This window comes from Vanacampus margaritifer, chromosome 12 (assembly GCF_051991255.1).
Source record: "Vanacampus margaritifer isolate UIUO_Vmar chromosome 12, RoL_Vmar_1.0, whole genome shotgun sequence".
NCBI classification, from domain to species: Eukaryota; Metazoa; Chordata; class Actinopteri; order Syngnathiformes; family Syngnathidae; genus Vanacampus; species Vanacampus margaritifer.
Window position 1 is genome coordinate 16,157,553 of NC_135443.1, and position 22,771 is coordinate 16,180,323.

Here is a 22,771-nt window from a genome sequence, read left to right on the forward strand (position 1 = left end):
AGGACAGAAGCACATTTATGGCCTTCTGAAATCGCAAACAAATTCAATTTGAAATTCAGTTTCAAGTGATGTCCCATTTTGCCTCCTTGTTACCCTTTTGTGAAGGCATTACAAAAGCCACATCAAAAGGGGAAAACAGTGTATAGTTGACCCTTTAAAAGTTTCACAAGATTTGCTAAGGCTTCACAAGTATTGCTGCAGTCTTGCCTGACAACAATAGAAAAGAGCAAAAGAAACACGACAGTCGCAATTTCCGGAGAAATTGTGTGTGATGGTGGAATAAAAAACATTGAAGCATTTCAAATAATTTGGAATGATTGCGACACTTGTTAGGAATAAGCGGTTAAAAAAATGGATGGATGGATTTGGAATGATCCTGACTGACATGGAATGACATGAATATGTTGAAGTTGGGATGGTTTTAGAGTATGTCCTAATATGGCAGTTTTTTGCAAAATTTGGGCATGTTGAAAAAGGTGAAATTAATAAGTAGAGTGATTACAATTTTAAATCTGTTATTTTCAATGTGGAAAGGAAAATGAACGTTAAATAAGTTTGAATGAATGAGGATTTTTTTTAGGTGAAAAATGGAACATTAGGGGAAAAACGTGAATTTTTGAAATAAAATAAAAAAAATCCACCATGGCGTGAGTTTTTGGAATATGTTGAAATTGGAATGATGTGAATCGGATGAATTATGTGGAAAGAGAAGCACGTCAAAAAAGTGGGAGGATAAAAAAAGAAAAGGAATAACGTGTCCTATTGTACGGCACGGGTCAGTTCTTTTAATACCCTTAACAACTTTTGACAATTGAAAAGCAAAACAAGCAAAAGTAACATCCTGAACTGAATCAACCCCTGAGGCTTGGTGGAAATGAGACTATAGAAACATCAGTTCAGCTTAGGCTGTAATGATAAAAGCGGAGAAAACGCACTTACCATGATCTGAGCGTGGCCATTAGGAAAGCCCCCTGTTGCATCACCACTGATTGGATCTTGGCAGTTTCTGAGTCGACATCTGAATGCATCTTGGACCTAACAACAAGAATTTTTTTTAATCATTCGGTCTACTTCTTGTCAATTAATTTGGATAAAATCAGGAAGATAAGGCATCACCAAAATAAGAAATTGCGCTACCTCTCTCCGTAAAATACAATGCACCATCACGATAACAAAACCCTGCAGTGAGTCAAAGACTGCAAAGAGGATTTGAAAGAGGATGGAGCGCTTGTCCGTCATGGCAAGCACTGCGGACATCCAGGTCAAGGCCAGCAGAGGCAGGACGACGCAGGAGCTCCACAGGGACGCCCTGGGAAGAAATACGGCATATTACCGTCTAGTATTAGTAGCACAACTACAATTTTTTTCCTCTCTGCCGTGATCTGATTTATAGCGGTAACAGCAGTTGCCATGGCAGTGGCTCTGCATTAGCGAGGCGGACCTGCTGTATATGCAGCATTGTCTTATTGATTCACATTTACTTACATTGCATTGCTCGCTGTAGTCGCTGACAAAGCAGTCGTTGATACAACACCGCATTTGGCGCACTTGAGAGTCAACCCTGTGTGCGGCTCACTCATGTGTCTGTAGGGCATAAGAGACAACGGCGTGACCAACAACGCTAACAAGCACAAACTGCGCATCGTTAAGTATTAGCAACGGCACACGCAGCCAGCGTGTGGGCGTAATATAGATTCATCTTGGACTTATTCTGCCAACAAAATATGCATTCATGTCATTCCCGTAGGAAAGCTGACCTCTTTATGTCCTATGATTTGCTTTAGACAATATTTAAATAATCTCCAATTTATGTTTAAAGCAAATGTAAATATTGTTTCGTTTGCTCGGCAAATCCTCCTGTAATTGTAAAATGACAATTTACCTTCAAGCAACTGTCAAGAAATACAAATCTACAGCAGTAAACATGCATTTGCTGACAGAATACATAAATACATTATGGATGCATGAATAAACTATTGAACAGCTCAAGAAAGATATGCCTTGTGATCTATTGGTTGTCACTGGCCCCAAAGGGCACATGCACTCTGCTTCAAAAGTCATGACACAGTGAAGCCATTCCTTTCTGAAGTAGACTAAAAACATTTAAGAGATGAGCATTTATTTCCTTTTTTTTTTTTTTTGCATGAGCAAAAGTATTGGAACATGAGACTGAAAGGTGTGTTTTGTTGTCCAAGCACAATTTCATATTAGAATTTTACCAGTAAAGACTGCATTTACACTAGTGGAGCTGGAATGACATGACTTCAATTATCGCTGATGTAGCATTGATGTTAGAAAAAAGATGAACTTAACAATCTACAGCAGGGATGTCAAACTGAGGTCCTCGAGGGCCGGAAACCTGCAGGTTTTAGAGGTTTCCCTACTCGAACTGCAGCTGATTCCAATGAACAGAATCATTATCAGGCTTATTCGGAGCTTGCTGATGAGCTGATCATGAATCAGCTGTGTTGAAGAAGGGAAATACCCAAAACCTGCAGGAGTCCGGCCCTCGAGGACCGGATCTCGCCATCCCTGATCTACAGAAATATTTGGTCTGCCAGTTTAAAGACAGAGGCAGCTAAATTGTTTTGAACACCATGCTGCCGCAATACAACGATTCAAAACACACGCCTAAAACAACAAAGTAGTTCTTCAGGAAAATGAAGTGGAAGATTTTAGACTGGCCAAGTTAAGTCTCCAGATCTAAACCCTATAGAGCAGAGGTGGGCAATCTCGGTCCTCGAGGGCCGGAGTCCTGAAGGTTTTGGAGGTTTCTCACTTTCAACACAAGCTGATTCCAATCAGCAGGATCGTTATCAGGCTTATGCAGAGCTTGCTGATGAGCTGATCATATATCAGCTGTGTTGGAGAAGGGCAACATGCAAAACCTGCAGGACTCCGGCCCTCGATGCCCACCTCTGCTATAGAGCATGTACTTCACCTGCTGCACCTGCAATTCATTTTTTTCATTCATTCTTTTTTTTTTCTGATTAAAGGGTTTGATTGATTGATTTTCATCTTAAACTCAATAAAAGTGAACTGGCCTGACTGGTCCAATACTTATAAAACAGGGTGACATTTTAAGGTAAATAAAATTAAACAGAGGCATGGTCAAGCTAAAAATGACAAAACAATGCAACAGCAAAGTAAAACACAAAGTAACCAATTTATAAATGTGTCCTTGACATAAAAATGGCTGATTTACAAAGTGCGGCAAAAACAAGGCAAACAATTCTGAACTGTATTGTTAGCAGCAGAACAAGAGATCGAATTAGTTGTTATTACTCATGCGGCATTGAAGTAATGAATAATAAAAGAAGAAAAATGAAGGTACTAACAAGGACGTGCTGTCATACCCTGCTCGTTGCTTCATCTTTTTGTCCAGTATGCCGTCTCTGGACACTAATTTATTAAACACCAGAATACCGATCACCATGTTGACCTGGAATTGAAGGAGAGAGATGTTCAATAAATCAGACCAATGCAACAATTATTCTAAACTTAATGTTAAAAGCATGCTTTGCCGGAATGACATTTTCCATTAGTAGCAAATGATTGATGTCATTGTCCCATTTTTCTCCCCACCTCAATTTTGCGTGTGTGCACTGAGCTTCGACCTCTAGCTTCTGGTTTTTTTTTCTCTTTTTCCTCATATCTGTCACATTTCAGCCAGCGGATGAGCCATGCCGTGCACACTCAGTCCGGCACGGCAGCCTTAGGAAAAGATCTGCCTAATAAGAAACACTTTTCCTCTCAAAGGCACCTTCATCCAGCATTAGCTGCAACTTCACTGACAGAAAACTGGAGCAGCAGTGTGCAATTTTTAGGCTTTATGTAGTTGCCTTACAAATAAATTGAAGTGCTCCTTGTTCATGACGCCATTTTAGGTTGGAGGCAAAAGAAAGCTAGAACAAAGATAAAGACATTTCCATGTCTCTATGTGTCTTTGGCTCAGAAACTTTTGTAAAATATGACTTTATTACAAATTCCACCTCAGAGTGACATTCAGTATTCCAGTGGGATGTTCCTCTGACAGATTAAGAGCTTCAATATTTTCATTTTAATAACTGAAACATCAGTAACACACATTTTGTGTTTGCTCCGACATGTCGATGCTATATAACTGAAAACTAGTTTCCCACACTTTATTTACTTTGTTGGTGTTTACTGTTTCTTACTAAGTTTTGTCTAACATTGAAATTTCCCAAATAGCTCATGTAGTCAAGAATTGGATCGAATGGTTGAGGCCTACCAGAACAACAGCAGCTGCAGGTCCAACAAAGGCATACAGGAGTCCCCCTTCCAAAGACAGCCAACAGCTGCAAAGAAAGCAGAGCGCAACAGTTAACTTGCAGCCAGTGATTAACATCAGAGTTAATGGCATACAAAATAACATCCGCTTGCATTTTCCTCACAATTGTCAGGGGAGTAGACACCATATGCCGTAACTCTATTTGCAGATTTTCACACACTAAAGAGATCCTTAGCAGTGTTCATGCCATCGCTATCAAGCTGCGATACAACTCGAGAAATTGGGATCCTGCTGAGCAATCGCTAAATCGGATTGCGTTCGTGGGACGGTCTTTATGGCTCTATTTAGGATAAGTGAGCCACTGCAGAGGCACTTCATCATTACGCTTTAAGTGTTGCCATAGATGTCGCCTACTGCACGCACAGTGAATATTCAACGGTAATAATAAAAGACCAACTTACTATAAAGGTGTCCCATAGCCCTTTGTTTTGGTGAATCCCATTGATACAGCAACCACTAAAGCCGGTAATCCTTCAAGAAAAAACAATCAATAATTAGTCAGGACCTCTTTGTTATGCGGTAAAATTGAGAACCCTTGCGGTCTCTCTTCATTAGATGCGACATAATTACATTAGAATTATACAATGAAATACTTTGAATGTGTTTATAGTGTGCCATTAAAGCTGCAGAAGAACTCAAAATCCTTTGTGATTTCTCATACTAGAAGTCCAGTTTTTAATCATCGTACGGTTAAGAAAAAATAAATAAATAAATAAATGCCCTGGTGTGACGGGATCAGTTCCTTTTCTGTGTGCTCAGAATAATAACGTTTTGGAAAGCGCATGCAGGTGCGATTGATGTAATCAGTTTCCTGGAGGTAGGAGGCGCATGCGGCCCTCGTGTCCGTCCACGGTCTGTCTCTGCAGTGCTCGGAGCTAAAGTGTGCCGAGTGTTCAAACGAGTCCCATTAATCATCGTTCGCAGTATTTCATACAGGCGGAATTAAGAGACAACAAGTGACGTTTGGTGTGCATCTCTTTAGTAATCCATTTGAAAATTGTTCGGATTCCAAATATGCTGAAAAATGTAATTCATATATCTAGTCTTAAATAATAATTGGGTAAAACAAAAGTATGTTTTAACATCCAATCATCTGTTAAGGCATGTTTCTGACAAATCTAAATGAATAGCTACATCTATGTTCAAGAAGCAGTGGCTCTGCAATGACTAAGAGAGCCACGTTTTGTTGCTAGGTAACAAGAAGAATGAACGTGGGCTCTTTCAAAAACATTTTTTTTCTTTTAATGAGACATTTTCTGCTTGTATGAAAGAAGGAACGCTTTGAACCAGTATTCAATCTAATATTTTTGCAATAATGAATATTTGAAGTTTGTTGGAATTTGATATGGACTGGCGTGCCTATGCAAAACAAGGTCTCTGCAGGTATCAGCCATGGCATTTTTAATTCAACCTAAAACTAATTTAATGTCCACGTCATACTCAGATACACACGTGTGCACACACGCACATACATACATATATACGGTACATATTCTGTTTATATATTATATATATATATATATATATTATATAGGGCTGTCAGTTGATTATAATTTTTAATTGTAGTTAACAGCATGATTTCCATATATGTGATTAATTAAATTAAAATTAATCGCACAATCTGTATCTGTTTTAAATGAACATTAAAATATTTATTCATGTTTTTCATACTCTTGTTAATTAACATAAAAGTGCACATTGTTACCAAAAGTGGATGGTTACCAAATACAAATGCGGTTGTATCTTTTAGTTCATGATACAGTAATTTTATACTAGGTAATTCATAAAGTTATCTTACGTTAAAACAATTTTACTTAACAGTTAAAAGGATTGTGAAACATTGAGTCATAGATTTGTGTTGAGGTAATTTTCTGCCATGAGGCGGCATTAGTGTTTCATGTTGGACGCTGTTGACAGGAACAGTGCCTTTTTCTTTTCAAATTCAGAGCAATATTTGGAACAGCTTGTGGACTCCAGGCCATTTTGTTCATTGTAAATTACAACTAGTCACCAGTCCCCACAAATACATATATTATTAGCACATTAGCACAAAATAAAGAATGAAACAACAATGTTTTTACATCAATTGTATTTAAATTGTGAATGCCCCTGGATATTGTATTTAATAATTTGTAATGCCATGTCCCCGTTTAACTTTAGCCAATTCCATTTAATGACTTGATTTTTAAGAGTCTGCAGAAATAAATAATCACATTGTCTGGCTACAAGGTTGAAAAAAACCCATTGTATATTATGTAGAAGTTGTTAGAAACGTTACAGAACAGTTCCATTTAAGTCCTACAACACTTCTTCATAAAATCTATATGTGACAACTTTTATATTCACAATTGTAGTACACACACGGAATCTATTCACTGTCCCTCCCATCCATCCCATAATTCAAGGTTGGTCCATGTTGACTGGAGTGCAAAAGCATCATAGCCTGACTCCCTATACAATTGCTTTTACAAAATGAACCTTGAGTTGAAGGGCAGAAGATGTGAGCTCTCAATGAGAAATTCTGCCGCTTACTTACCCCAGCCGAGACAGAGAAAGCGCTTGCGGATGAGCCTGGTCCGGACCTTTCCTGTCACTGCCATGTAAGACTGCCAAGCCTCCGTGAGAACCCAGCAGAACGATGCCAAGAAGAAGAAGTGCAGAAGGGCTGTTGTCATAATGCAGACACCCTGTTCGCAAAGAACAAAATGGAAAGGGATACATTTCTTAAGACAGGCTTCTCACAAAATTCTCATTGATTGGAAAAAAAAAATGTTTTGAACGTGACCAAATAGGAATCACAGCAAGTGATGTTTTGCTGTAAATCAATCAGAAACAAATTGATACCCTTTATCCAGTATCTTCTACTCCAAAGTTGAACAGGTTCTTGGTGAAAATAATAATAAATATCCCCAAAAAGCCAGAAGCATCACTCTGTGCAATACATGAAACAAAGTAGAATCCGCTGGATACGCATCATCAGAGGCAGCGGTGACCATAAAGATCAGAGGCAGGCTGGCGGTCACAGCATGCCACGGTGTTGCATTCCTCTGCATTGACCCTCATTAGTATGCCAGGGATCCCACATGCAGGCATGTGAGCCAAGGTCAACTGTTGTACGCAGCGCAAAGAAACCAAAACGCTTCTTAAATGACATAGAGCAGGAGATAGCATTCCAGCTCAATAATGGAACGGCTCTTTGCTGCTTCATTAGCTCGTCCATCTTTGTTCCACGGAGAGATGTCGCCAGAGGCAGATTGTTTAGGAGAGGATTAGAAATAAAAAGGTAACCTTAAGCGTCTTGTCAAGGCACACTGACACAGAGTGAGGATACTTTGCACTTTTTTTTCTTTTTTTTTACAAGTAGTGTCAAGCATTTGAGTATAGTGAGGTAAAGACTGAAGTGTATCATCCCATCCCAGGGCATCCACGCAGTGACGTTCCCCTGTAAGTCTCCATTGAGAGAACCGCACTAAATCCACCCCCTGTTGTGCGCATGGGGTTCAAATGAGAGAATAATCCCGTATTACCGCATACCTGACACGTGGGAAGGTATTTGCTTAAACCCACAAGAGAAATTAAGCACATAAATGTGGATTGAGACATGACCAGAGAAGCTTTTAGGTAGAGTGGGATCTCCCAGATGCGAGGCAAACGGGAAGCTGCACAGTTGAATGTGAACTGTATCTGTATCTGCCTTTACAGAGATAAGTGCAGTTTTGACTGGCACATCATTGCACTGCACTGCATTTTACTAGTCTGACTGTCTAACCAAATTCTTGAAAACCTCTCTCGTACAATACAACAAACAGTTATAAACATAATTTAGTGGTAACTCAACTCAGAGTGACCTAATTCATTTGTGAGCAAAAATTGGGAGTTGTGAGGTTGTTTACTGCACAGCAAAAAGTCAAGCATTAAAATGACTCACACAGATTCAATTTCCACACTTTTTATGTATACATAGCTCCACACTCTACAGAGCAGAATTAACCATTTCTAAATAGTTAACCATTTTTTACCGTGCCAGAGTTACTTAGTTATGTAGCTTACTTTGATTAACTCTCTGCAGAGTTAGTTTAACACTAAATACTTCAACTCTGTGAAATAACTCCAACATTGACCTCCATTTAAATTAGACAGTGTTAAAAATACACTTTGGGGGTTGAAATCAACTCTGAAACATTTAACACCAAAAATGTAACATCATAATTTTTGCTGTGTGCCAATAACAGTTCACTTGAAAGCTAACCAAATCACGTAACTTTGCTGAAACTCTGCTAGCGGAATGCTAACACACAATGCAAAACCCTATAGACTGGCTAACAAAACTAGCGACCCTTTAGATTAGGGGTAGGCAAGTTCGCTCCTAGATAGCCGCAGTCCTGCATGTTTTTGATGTCTCACTCCTCGAACACAGCTGAGAGGCTCCTGCAGAACGTAATTATGAGCTGATGATTTGAAACACCTGGGTAGGAGGCAGGAGACACCGAAAACATACAGGACTGCGGCTCCCTAGGACCGAACTTGCCTATCCCTGCTTTAGATAATGGATGTTTGAGCATAACAGTGCAGCAATACATCTATACAGCAAATATAACAAACCTCACGGGCCTATATTCTTTATCTTCTGCGAAAAATGGCTAATATTACTTTGTATTACTACAGCTTACTGAGCTGTTGTGACCATCTTTTTCATGTAATTATTATGTATGTAATAAATATGTATTTAGCACCAGGGGGAACAATATCCATTGACTAGTATGTCAAGGCTTTGAAATGCTTTGTTCAGGGTTTTTTTTTTTTTGATAGAGATGTTGACATTCTTGTACAGGATTTCAATATGAAGCGCAGGTGTACTTCAAGAAGTGTCTTGTAAGTGAAGCAAATGACCCACAACTACTTGCAACAATCTTTCTCTAGTGATGCTTGAAAGTATCAAAGTAGTTCATACAGGCAAAGTCAAGGTATACACAAATCCCAAGACATATTTCCACTTGCCCATGCAATAAAGTTAACTTAAATTTACATACTGTATACTGTATAACAATTTCAAATGAGGTTCAAACACAAAGCCACACAACCATCAATTGAAAGCATTCACCAAAAATACTGTATGTATTCTTTAATCACCACGGGTTGTGTTTTTTCAGTGTACACTGTAAGATGCTCGTGTGCTGAATAAACAGCTCCGCTCTGTTTCCTGGAAACAGGTCGTCTGCATTATACTTCGTTTTGCTCATCGGCCTATACCGTTCAACATCATCAGCTCATGCAGATGAATACTCATCATTATGCACATTCTGAAAGCACCGGACAACTGTAGCCAGTCATACAAAAACAAGCGAGGATGAAACCGGGAGTTCACACTGGCCTTTAGAAAAGCAAATGTCGGGAGCTCACTGTGTTGGTATCCATGGAAACAAAGAAAGTGAGGAAGGGACCACATTAAAATATCAGAGCGCTGATAAGACACCCAGATGGGGAACAGTTAAAGCTGGTTCAATGGCAGCATATTCAGAACAGGACATACATTTGAAGAATTAATTACACAGTACAGTAGAATAAAAGTCTCAATCATTTCAAGGCCTTTGTATGATACAGTAGTTGCTATTGATGGCATTCAGTGTAAGAAGGTAAAAGAGGATTCCAGTAATACATATAGTGAAGCAAATAATACTCTTGAAGCATTAGAAATTGACACTAATTGGATTAAACTCATGTTGACTTAGCGTTTCATGCTAAATCCCTCAGAGCACAAAACAGTTTTACTTGCCAATCACTGAATTGTTTCATTATTTACTATTTATACAGATTATGGCAGAACCCCTCGCTTGCTGTAGGCTTGTTAGCAACTGTTTAGACTTTACTACAAACAACAGAATCATTATTATATCAATGAAATCGACTTACAGTGTGATCTGTAAATTGTATACAACAAATTTAAGTCGAAAGGCTGTGGAATAGCATCTAAACAATAGCACACATGGGATTATGGAGAATGTTGCTGTAGGGGCAGTTTTATCAGAAATGGACAATGTTGTTTCCTTTTGTAATTGTAGATTGGATTGGCCCTGGAGAAAAGTGTTTTCCCAATCGCATTCACCCCCCCCCCCCCCCTTCTGTTCTTTTTTAAAACCCAATACTTGAAACAACATCCTATTCAAGTTATTCAAGCACAATTTCACATTTTGGAACTTCTGATAATTAGATATTCAGGCTTTTTAACAAAACGCCATTTTAAAAATCCTGCACAGTAACATGACCAATATCTAATCCGCGAATATCTGGATTTTAGTACTGAAATAATATAATGATAAAATGAATACCCAAAAGTGGTAAAAAGGTTGGCACACTGGAGTTGTTTGACATCCACCCACGTATTGCTTATTGCAGTCCTACCCATTATATAATGTGACAATTTGATAGAATCATCCCAAACTCCAAGATTGTAATTTCTATATATCGCAGCGGTTCCTATGTGTCTTGATTTGTCTTCTTTCCACAAAGCAAGATGAACACGGAGAGATGACAAATGCAAAGCACAGGCAGGCAAAGGTGACTCACTGAATCTGCTGCTCCCGGGAGGACACCTCCACAGCTCAGAGATGATTTCTATTAGGTGACGAGCAACTCAGAATCCACAAACAATGGAGCCAATTATATGCTCTTCTTTCAAGAGTTTGAGCAACAACAAGTGAGGCTATGACATGCAGCACAGCAATTAAACCCACACCAGGGCTATGTTTTCGCTGGCCTACCACCCCAACATGAGGTCTGATCAAACACGTGGAATATTTCTCAAATAATTTTACAACACGAGAGAGAGAGAGAATAAAACTGTAAATCTAATCATTTCCCTTCATACTTTCTCTTCAACAGCACTGAAGTAGACTGACAAGAAGAATCCAGCTAGCCAATTAATAATGGAGCACTTCTTGGTTCTTGGCAACCAATTAAGGCTTAACATGCAATTACCTCTAAAAACATGGGGCAGACTTTGTATTGTTTTACCTTTTTGAAGCCATGTTACTTTTAAATCTAATCAATTTCAGGCTTACACACTGGTCCCAGTAGTTATTTTGTTAAACTGTGAGCAAACAGCTACCAGACAGTATTACGGAACTAGGGCTGCAAATGTGAAATATTTTGGTATTCGGATATGCTAATAAAAATTCTCCTATCAGAAGCACAAGAGCAATTTGTCTGGCTAAAACAGCACATTTGAGTAAGCCTGGTTTGTTAGTTAGAACTCATTCAGTCATTGTCACTTTTGAAAAGTTAGTTCGACAGACCTGCTAGCCTATATGGGGCACTTGCTTAGCGGCTACCTGCTAGCTACTAGCCGCTAATGCTTGGAACCGGCACCACATTTGTCATACCAATAATGGCTTTCTTTGTTAAAACAACAATTTTATTTCAGTTTACCGTCTCCCCCAACAGTGTTTCTGTCAAAATGAACTGGATTTTTTTTTTAATATATTTTTTATAACCACTAAATACCATAAGAAAGGTTATAGTGATCATGGGTTTCCATGACAATGCCAGAGCTGAGGATTGCCTTATTAAAAGTCAACCTACAATGAGGTGAGGTCAATTAGTACATAATGTTGCTTTAACTTTAGCACAGATTTGTCATCTACTTTAATTTAAAAAAATGGGTCACCATAAATACCTTCATTGGAAATGTTTGCATAAATCTCTCAGACAGAGACAGCCATGTTTGTTTGTTTGTTGAGAGTTACATTTTCAGTATGCTCGTGGCTTTTGATAAATTTACTCAAGATTTTTGATGCAAATACTTAATTATGGGGACTCGGAGTACGTATTACTTGAGAAGTGATGGTCCTTGTAATCAAGACCTCAAGATGGCTTGATTCAATCAGACAAAGCCCCAAATCAACCCATCTTTATAATCCATCCATGGCTCAATTCTGTGCATTCATCATCTTGGCTGCTACTGTGCACCAGATAAATGTGGACCAGCCTGAATTCACCATGTGTGGATTCACAGTTTGACAAATGGAACAGGCGAAAATGTTCTTTATGCAATGCTAACCATCAACATGCTGACCTTTCTTCCAAAACTAAAAGATGGAAGATAGCAAATCACATGTTATGCGGGTCCTCTTCCCTGCACTCATTCATTATTCTATGATTCAGTTTTCACTGAACATAAATAAACAAATAAAGGTAGAGCACTGATTTATGAAAAGTGTCTTGTAAAAACGGCTGGCAAAGGCCATCTGCTTCCTGATACGTCATACCTTCACATAAAGGATCCTAAAGTCACAATGCAGTGTGATAAGCAGTCACCAAAACAAAGAATTTAGACTAATGAGGCAGGATGGTGGATAAAAGGGGAAATCATTGTGCCGGGTAAAAGTCTAACTTCAATCCCGCTACACAATAACATGTCTTTATAATCTGACAATGTGTCAGAGTGTAGTGCTGCCAAATGACTGAGGAGGGCATCTGTGTGGGCAGATAGTAAATCACAACAACTGTTTGCCAAACTTTGTTTTGTTATGTTTTACAGGCCACTAACCAAAGCTGGAGTGCTAATGCATATTTATGAGGAGCTGCCATTGTCCTTTTGAGTCCTGCTCACTTTGATGTCAACTTCAGCCCTTCATTAACTACAAAAAAAGAACAAAAATCCCATGTCTGAAGCATCACACTCAATTCAGCAGTGAAAGTGCAAGATTTGATTTTGAGCTACAGCTCAACTTTTAAGATTGTTCAAGAACTTCTCTCAACTGCTTCATTAGTCTTTGATTAAGTGGTGCAACATATTCCCTGGTGTGTATAAGTCATGTTCGGGGGGGGGCACTTGCAAACTATTGCAGAGCTGCTCATTCAAACCCCTCCACCCCCAAAATCATTTCAAGTCATCATTTCAAAGTCATCTGTCCTTTTGGAACTTTTCCTTTTTTTGGCGACAAATGCCACCCTTGTCTAAATGAGCCACATTTGATTTGTCAGTGTGGCAAAGGACAATATAACTCGTGATTAAAGACCATGTGAGCAGAGTTGCACGCTCATCCTTCTACTGCAAGTAATACTTTATTTTCCATTCAGATTATACACGAAAGGCTTCTTATTTTTAGCACGGTACCCAAAAGAAAATGAGCGATTTGCTTGAAAGGAGCTGCAGTAAAGCCGTTACATTCTTGTTTGTACTCTATAACGCAGAGAACAGCTGGCATGCAAAAAGGCACGATAAAACAGATTACACATCCGACAAATGCTTTTTTTCCCTCCCCTAAGTTCAGTCTACTTACACCTCATAAAAAGTCAACACTTTTTACTCACCTTTGAACCACTGTGAAGCCTTTCCTGCACTTTACTCTTTAAAAATGGTTATGGACACGTATAGATATGCGAATTTAACAATGGCATTATGCTATGAACCTTTTGGTTTTGATGCCAGTGCCTGGAGAAGTTGTGCATGGATCTTTTCCTTAGCTGATGTCATGTTGTTCTAGATTGCAAAATAGTTGAAGCTGAATCCTTAGAGTTCTGCTGGTTGCATGCAAGTTCCAAGTAGTGCACTCCAAATTGCTTGAAGACTTGGCAATTAACTGTATCATGATATGACTAATTCCATGATACCACTAATAGGCCTGAATGTTATGCTGCATTTTCTTGTGACATCAAACCCAATCTTAGCATGGCAAGTACAAACCCACAACAATGCTTTCATGTTGTTCCATACAAACAACCACTGGGCCTCTATGTGTATTTCAATGCGCTAGTAAACCAGGAAATGAGGAAATAACACTTACCACATTGTGTGTCTGCGTTTGCCCAACAAGGATCAATATATTGGAGCAGATGATAGATAAGCAGAAGTTAAGCAGGATGATGGAACGTTCCGAACGGATGTATCTAAGGAAGCACAGGATATAAAAATGTGACTGCACTTGTGAATAGGAGACACACATAATCAAACGTTTTGTCATCACGGAGCTGTCGGTTATTACCTCCATAAAACGATGTAGATCACTGCCAACGTGATCAAGGCAAGACATGACAGACCACAGCCAACTATCAGCGTCACAGATGGGACCCCTGAGTATTCCATGGTCTGTGGAAAAAATAGAGCAGGTCAGTGGGAATTCGAATTTAGTGTATGCAAAAATAATCCACAGCATTGGAGGCGTATACTTTGTTTACATTGCATTGGCGAAGCTGCTATCCATCCATCCATCTATCTATCTATCTATCTATCTGTCTATCTACCATGGTGGCTAGATAGTTGAAAACAATAGCGTAGTTGGGCACTGTATTCACCCTGTCCACTAGGGAAGCTCCAGAGTATGTGAGGTTGTGCTAGTTGCGTGTGTCAAGGTAAAAGAAGAGATGCGAATGACAAACAATCCGAATGTTTTATAAACACACTAAAGTAAGTCGGTTTCCATCTCCAATGCCAAGTCACAAAAAAAGTCACACTTTGTATCAGTGTCATCAGTAAACCTCACCATCCCTAACCAATTTGATGTTTTATTTTCATTATGATGATGATGATGACGATTATTGTTATTATAAATGACCAAATATAATTTTTTTAGTTGTGTGATTGAGGCCTAGTAGTGATGGGCTCTCTCTGAACCTTCTGTTGTGAACCAATGCAGGCCACGCTGTACTGTACTGTAAGCACTCCATGTTCTAACTGTTAATTACTTTAATAACACAAGATTTTTATTTTCTATGTTTACAACCACGAGATTGAAGCAGATTTTTTTTTTTTAAATCTAGCAACTTTTAACTTCCTTGGGAAACGTGTATTAGATGACAAGCACAAGAGAGCTACTGTGTACACTAGAAAAGACCCCCCACCACTGCCACACACAAACACACACACACACATTAACTCCACCCTCAGCGTCGAATTAGCAGAATTAGCACACCCAATTTCTCATCCCACAAAAAAAAGAGATCATATTGAAAAACGACAGATCACTTACCATTGCTCTGGGTTGCTGAGCCAAAATGGCGAAGGTAGACACACGATCACATAAGCATTTTGTATGCGAGGCATCTGTCAGCACAGTTCTACACGCCTTTGTGGACCAAGCTCCCCAAGAATCGTTCCTGCAACCACAAGAAGGCGATTTTCAAACACATGTGGCGTTAGACGTGACCGTCTTCTTCTTTTAGATTTATTGATATGACACGAACATGCGCGAGGACTGGAGAAAATAATGAAATAAACCAATCCAAAAGAAAAGCGCCGCAGCTCTCGGAGCATGCAGCTGCAAGGCGCCAAGAGAGCAGAGAGAGCTTCGGTTCGGAGGAAGGAAGGAAAGGAGGAGGGGGTTGGAAAGGGAGCTGTCCAAACACCCTGGTCCTGATCCGAACATAAACATATCGCGCCGTTATCAATAACGCTAAAAGCGAGCGGTCATATTTACCTGCATCGCTTCCTGTGCTTCCCTTTTTTCCTCTCTCGTTTTTTAATTATTCCATCCGCTTTCCTGCGTTCCGAACGTCCGCTTCCTCCCTCCTTGCGCACCTGTTATTCCGTTCTTTTCCTCGCTTTTCCCCCTTCCCCCTGCACTGCTTTAATTAGCAGCCTTTGGACGCTTCCTAGCAAGGATTTTTCACCCTGGAATCAGACTGATGCTGCGCGGCTCTCAGCCGGCGTCAGCGAGGGGGGAGGCTGGCCCAATGAGAGCAGCTGTGCGCGCTATCGCGGGGTGTGTTGACGCGGCCGGAGGTCCACTTCCAATGCGGGGATAATAATGCTTCGGGATAATTCCTCAAAGTCATCGTACGACTAAAAGGGTGGTCGCTCCCTGGCAAGAAGCGTGCGAAATTAGAACCCCGAGAAAGTGAGACCACCCCGCCGGAGCAAAGCGAATGGTTGCTACCGGTATCCACTTCACACCACTGTAGTAGGGGAACGGGAAGCAGCACCTTTTCTTCTTATTTTTTTTTTCCATTTCCGTTGACAATTATCCTGCTTGTGTTTATATTCTTCACAGTGCCGACTTAAACAAAAACAAAAACGTGACTGTGCATTTCTCGATACTAAGTCTGAGAATCACCTGTTGTCTCACAACGTCCAAAATATTTCCAGACAAAACATGCTGCACAATTTAGCGCACTATCTACACCACTCCTTCAAGCACAAATACCTCTGGGCCAAAACAAGACAGACTTATACCAAATAAGAATAAGTGGTAGCTTCCTCACATAGCCTACTACCTTTTGGGCTAGTAATAGTGCTAAAACTAGGGGAACTTGTTCCGAAAGTAGAAAAAAAATCAGATAAGTTGATTTTTAAGTGGCTCAAAAGGGTCACCGCAAAGCTAACTAGAAAGCCACAACAAAAACTAAACTGGAAAAACAATAATGACAGATCACAGCTTTATATATATATATAAAAAAATGGAGCAAAAACAAGTGGTTGGAAATGAAACAGCTCTTAATTTATGTTGTCGGTGGCAGTTAATGCTCATTAAAGAGTGGGAAGTCAACCCCTCCAAAATTCTCTAATATGTTCTCTGCAGCCCCACTATGCCCAACACAACATTATGATTAATATTGCATTTGTGAAATAGGAAATAAGCAGCAGCAAAATCTGTCCGTTTTTATCCATCTCAGGGGTCGGCCATTTTGCCACTTGCTGTTGACTAAAAATAACGTCACAGTTGCTCAGGGATTACCTGTTTTCTAAAGCTCAGCAAATTCACAGAGCAAACTAACAAAATTTTACCAGCCAAAATAAAAAAGTGGCTCCAAAATGCCATCAAAATCAATTAATATTTAATATTTAAGATTTAGGTGATATTAGTGTTCAAATGCAATGTATACATTTAATAATTTATGTAATTTTGTTGTAGTTTGTAGTGGTCTATTGCTTCATTGCATCATATCGACCTTGTGTTTCTAATATTTTGAACCTCCCAATGCAGTGTACACGCAGCAATCACCAGAGCACAAGCCTCCGCCATTGCTAGACAATCCTAAATCGAATCAGCAGAGGATTTATAGATAACGACTTCCTGTATACCCCTGAATGTTGTCATTGGGATTCATGCATTATTTACAGGTAAGTAAAAAAGTAAATAGTGCATTGTCAACAAAAGTGAAGAGTACCTTCCTGACAGCGTAAACTAAAACTTAAGCATTACTCCCATTGTACGTGCACATTATTTGATACAGTTCTTGTATTAAATCCAAATCCCACAGGTTAATGTTACGGCTGTTGAGTGTAAAGCTGTGTATTAGTGCACCAAGCTACCTCTGCTGTGTCATTTGATCAATATGGCAGCAATGTTTATTATTCCAAGAAGGGACAGTGGAGACTGTAGTCTGAATTTCCCAAAAGGGCTGAGCAGCTCCAGCCTGTCTGCTCACACTCGCGCATCAATAAAATAAAATCTACTATGTGGTCCCTTATCATCTCCTCTCACTGTTCTTCAGCTTGAATTGAAGTGAAAGTGCTACACATTTTTTTTTCTTATCTCTTGCAGTTCAGCTGACGCATTGGACCGATTCAAATCATTTTGAAGGAAGACAAGATAATAATTAATTAAGCTAAGCGGACAGCTAAAGTGTGGATCCACTTGTGATGTATAACGTGTAAGGTTGTGGATGAAATCATCTCTTCCTGTGTGGTTCAAGGATTCCTGCATAAACATAAAATAATTCATTCTAAGTGAGCTTGGGGAAGGTCAATGTCATGATTGGATGGGTGGCTGTCAATCAGGCTCATCGCTACAGCAACAGTCTCGCCTCTTCGGCTCACAACCAAAGCTCTGGACATTGGCAGACTTTGAACCATAAATGTACAAATCAAAGCAATTGCTACACTCAATTAATTTACTTTCTCTCTCTCTTCCTCTCTTGCCCTCTCACACACGCACAAACACATCAAGTCTATCTGCAGCAATTAACCAGTTATTCCCAAGAGGTTTCAAAACCTTAGGAATGACTCAAAGACACAATTGAGTGATCTTCGGTTGACAAAAAAAAATAAAATAAAAATAACAATCACTCAAATGTGGCCACAGGTCCATTTTTAAACCCCCGTTTCCAAATAATTCTATATTTCAGTTTTTCACCCAAAAGCTGTTTGATCCAAGCAAGGTGAAGCACAATTGTGTGGCTGCAGGGGAGATTGGGTTGCACACAGTCATCAATAATGAAACCCAAACATAGCCCAGTCTGAAAATAAGCAAACGTTTTCTGTATTAGTTGAAGTGACTTTTTTATTGTTTCAGGTAATTCCATGTAGGGCTGTGATGAAGTGCTGCTTCCAGCCTTCATCACAGCCACAGGTATTGATTGATGACTTCCTGTTGCTAGAAATGAAGTCACAACCCCCCTGGTGAGAACTGCACATGATCATTTTCCAACTTTGGAGAAGTTTGAGCAGGAGAGGCCATCTTGCTGAGGATTAATTCTCACATTGGCTCAACCTTCTGACCTTCGCTGCGCACGGCGGTGTGTCGTTGTTGATGTGATGTCATGCTTATGCTATCCACCTTGTTGACCATGAGGTGCAGGTGACAAGTTTGTGTTAAAACATCCAGGATTTAGATGTCAATAATATAATATTATACATATATATAATAAATAAGACACATGAGTGCAATGTGACAGAAAGACATGTTGACCTTTAAGTATAGTCAATATTCTGTTTCAGACCAACAACTCCAAACATGATCATTCTTCTCTGAAAGGTCCTTACAAATTGCATTTAAGAGTAAAATCAGTGGGTGGGGATTTCTTTTTTTTTTTTTTCCTTCTTTTTTCTTTTTTTAAATTAGGAGCTATTTAGGACTAGTCCTCCATACTAAATTGTTGAAGTAAATATGATGCAAGTTGTAGCAAATGCTCATTATTAAATATGAGGAGCATTTGTGGGTTAAATGTTTTGGGGCCTTTTGTAACAGTTCCTGTGAGGTTTGATTTGTTTTTAGGATTGCATAGTGGACCAGATCAAATACTTCCAGAGGCCTTATATGGCTACAGGCCGTAGATTTCCCTCCCTAAATCTTTCCCTAACCACTGTGCGTTTGTTTGTATATGCAACTCATTTGCAATATTTCCTCACAGCAACAAGGCATGGTTGTGCACCTTCCCCTTGAAATGTTTTGAATGTTTATTTCAAGTTAGGTAAACACTGTTGACAAAGTTGTTTTTTTTAAGGTACAATTACTACATAGTTGATTTATTTGATCATATAAGAAAACACTAAAGCAGTAGTTCTCTTGAGTCAGAGTGTTGTGAATCAGTCAAGAGTCAGTCAACACTAAACCTAAGTCTTGAATTTGGACGGCGGGGGACAATAGAGAAGGGTTCGATGAATGTGCATAGGACACTGGTGGGGTTCAGCCCCTTCAACAAGGTTAAGAACCACTGGTTTAGCTAGTTATGTGCACAAACAATAATAACTCCTAATACATATTTCAGTTCTTGACACTTTTTTTTCCTTTTTACTGCATCAAAGCTAAGAATTTTGTTGAGCATCAGCACACTCCCGACTCTCATTCCTGTTCTATCTTTTGATACAGATATCATCAAAATATTACAAAATATGGATACCATTGTGCTTTTCATATCTGCAGTGCACTTTCCATTAAAAGCCCCAACCAAAAGCAACAAAAGCTTTCTCTCTCTCACTGGGACTAAATCTGATCAAGGGCTACGTCTGTGGTGCAAATATGGCAATTGGATGACTGTGACGTCAAAACTTTGACAGCCACTGATCTCAGATATGGAAATGTCAAAGAAAACTGGTGACAAAGGAGAGAGACTATTAAAAAGGCCCTTTGTCACGGAATCCATAGTGAAGAAAATTGAACCCAAATTAAAAAAAAACTTTGACAGAAAGTAAAACTGCAGTTGAGTATCTTAATTTCTGAAACAGTAACACCAACTTTCAGCTGCGATTGTTACATCTTTAACTTCAAGATCAGCTTTACTTCTTGTACCATTTCCTTGTTATTTTTCAAATTACGTGAGTAATATGGTTACTGTAAATGAAATAATGGTGTTAAATAATCTCATTATATGACTGAAGAACTATTGATTCTGTCTTTCCATGTATCATGCCTCTGTGGAGGACACTGTCTCGGGCATAAGCCTGCTGAGTTGACAAGATAGCATCATGGCCAGGACACCCGCTCTGACAAGGATTACTTGACTCACTCGGTCATTGATGTGACATGCAAATAATGCCACAGACAAGGTTGAGATAATGCCACTGCTGCAATTGGATGCTACCCTGTTACTCCCATAGCTAAATCACACACCATACATTTCTTTTTTCTTTTTTTTGGAGGGCAGCTATTTGGACATAAGTGCATACTTCACGACCAACTTTGTCTGAGACTAAGACATTCCCTGAGATCAGAACTTAATGGGAGCACGAACGAAACAAAGCCAAGACCAAAAAAAATCCATTTTAAAAACCATGGCAAGGTTGAACAGATAAAAATATATTTCTTTTCCTCATATAGAGTTAAACAGGCAAGGAAACACAGCAAAATCACCAGTGTTAGATTAACACTGAAAGGAGTTAATCTAGGAAGTGTTTGTATGTGTCCACACCAAACAGTGTAAATCTGACACTTTTCACAGTGTTACTTTTTTTTTTTACACTTAACCAGTGTTACTCCAACACTGTATAATGTTAAAAATCTACACTGGTAAACTCTGAATAGTATTGAGAGTACTCTACACTAGTGTCAGTGTTACACATTTAATTCTGCCAAACGACACTTAACTTTGGTGTTTAAACACTTAGTGTAGTGCACTAGTGTCAGTGTTACACTTAAACGACACTTTACTATGGTAAATGGTACTTCCATTATATAATGTTTTTTTCTCCGTACAAGGCCCCCAAAGCGCTTTACGTTTGATGACACTAATCAGGAGGAACAGTATTTTGCTCAACGATACTTTAACATGGGATCGAATGCACACTCTCAGGGTCGGGAGACAACCACTCTACCACTGATCCACGCCGCCCCAACAACTGGATGTATCGCTATTGAAATGAAATGTCGACAGCACGCTGGAAAATTGGAAAGTTTCTCCTTTACCGGAAATGAGGGCGTGGTCGTTTAGTTTAGTTTACATTATTTGGGCATTGGACATTTGAGACAAACATTTGTACACAATAGTATACTGTGTTGAAGCCCAAAAAGAGTAGACTGAAGCAAGAGCTTATAAGTGCCTACCCCATCAATTTAACACTCAAGGAAGTGCTCTTCAGGTTACAACAAACATCCACCCCAACACTCAAGGAAATTTCTTCTGACAGTGTTAACAATGCTTGCTACATATTTGATTAAACACTGGAAATTTAACACTGACTAAATTGCTGTGAAGGCAACCTCTACAAAAATATTAGTGGCGCATGAAAGTGCAAACTTTGGGTCAAAAGTTGTAGATGTGTCGATAGTCACCATGTCTTTGGCAATGTTCAGCACTATTAAGTCTGTGATTGTCTTACAACGGGCTCCTTTATTTCCATACAGAAAACAATTCAGAACTGATAATGCTCGTGTTTTCTGTTTCTTAGTGGGAATTTAAAATCACTAGTTGTTTTTGTTCAAATGAGTCACTTGAGAAAAAACAAATGTAGCAATCACAAGTTGACAACACAGACTCTGCTTGTGTTATCGAATTTGCTCACACTCAATTTGTTATAGTGTAAGCAGTGCACATCAGCAGGGACACTCTTTCAACAATGGAAGCCATGAAAAAAAAAAATCTTCCTGACAAATGAAAAAAACAAACATCTTATTTGGTCAACACAACAACAGGCTACGTGAAGTTTCATGATGGAGTTCATCTTGCATCCTTAGTCTAAATTTAGTTGCATCTTGCGGTGTTTACGTGCGGCCTGTTTGGCTTGAAGCCAAGATGAAGCTGCAGCAGATGCTTCTCACCACTCCAAATGTGAATTATTGATCAGCCTTGATTCTGTATGATATTCCAGAGGTACATCTTGTAGAAGTGCTCCACCAAAATTTCACTTCCATGAATGTTGCAAGCAAAAAAGGGAGAATTAATATCACCTAAGATTAATCCTTTCAAATCCTTTATTAACCAGTGGAAGTGGTTTGTCTTATTTTGTTGCACAACTTCAACGCTATTGTTCACCAAATTCTTTATGCTTCACTCTAAGTAGCTCAGAGAGTAAATCCTTGTTGAAACAACATGAGTCTAGGCATTGCAGTTAAAACAAACAAAACACACATCATGAAAAAAAACATTTGTTTTGATATCATAATGTAAACAGGAGGAAGCAACAGCTAAACGGGATATTTATTCAGCACGTAAAAGGCTGAGCATTTTCGGAATGTGTTAAAACGGCGGTGAGATGCCGTTAATCCTGACGTGGCAAATTCCAGATTAGTGAAACCCTTTACGACACTTAAAGGATAATCTGTGAAGGAACACAATTTTAAAATCAAGAAGATCATCATTTGGCTG

General features: G+C 39.2%; 1 protein-coding gene across 7 annotated transcripts in view; it reads right to left on the bottom strand.

The window, feature by feature from the left end:
• Window positions 1-22,771, bottom strand: part of adgrb3 (adhesion G protein-coupled receptor B3) — a 134,605-nt gene that overhangs the window by 14,295 nt on the left and 97,539 nt on the right. For 5 of the 7 annotated variants that reach the window (XM_077581537.1, XM_077581538.1, XM_077581540.1 and 2 more), the window contains 10 exons: window positions 15,280-15,406; window positions 14,296-14,399; window positions 14,098-14,200; window positions 6,849-6,999; window positions 4,714-4,783; window positions 4,253-4,319; window positions 3,339-3,442; window positions 1,486-1,584; window positions 1,138-1,309; window positions 940-1,035 (listed from right to left, as the gene is read on the bottom strand). In XM_077581537.1, coding sequence (XP_077437663.1) covers window positions 940-1,035; window positions 1,138-1,309; window positions 1,486-1,584; window positions 3,339-3,442; window positions 4,253-4,319; window positions 4,714-4,783; window positions 6,849-6,999; window positions 14,098-14,200; window positions 14,296-14,399; window positions 15,280-15,406 — 1,093 coding nt within the window. The remainder of the gene's footprint in view (window positions 1-939; window positions 1,036-1,137; window positions 1,310-1,485; window positions 1,585-3,338; window positions 3,443-4,252; window positions 4,320-4,713; window positions 4,784-6,848; window positions 7,000-14,097; window positions 14,201-14,295; window positions 14,400-15,279; window positions 15,407-22,771) is intronic. The other 2 variants (XM_077581539.1, XM_077581536.1) reach the window with 1 other exon arrangement.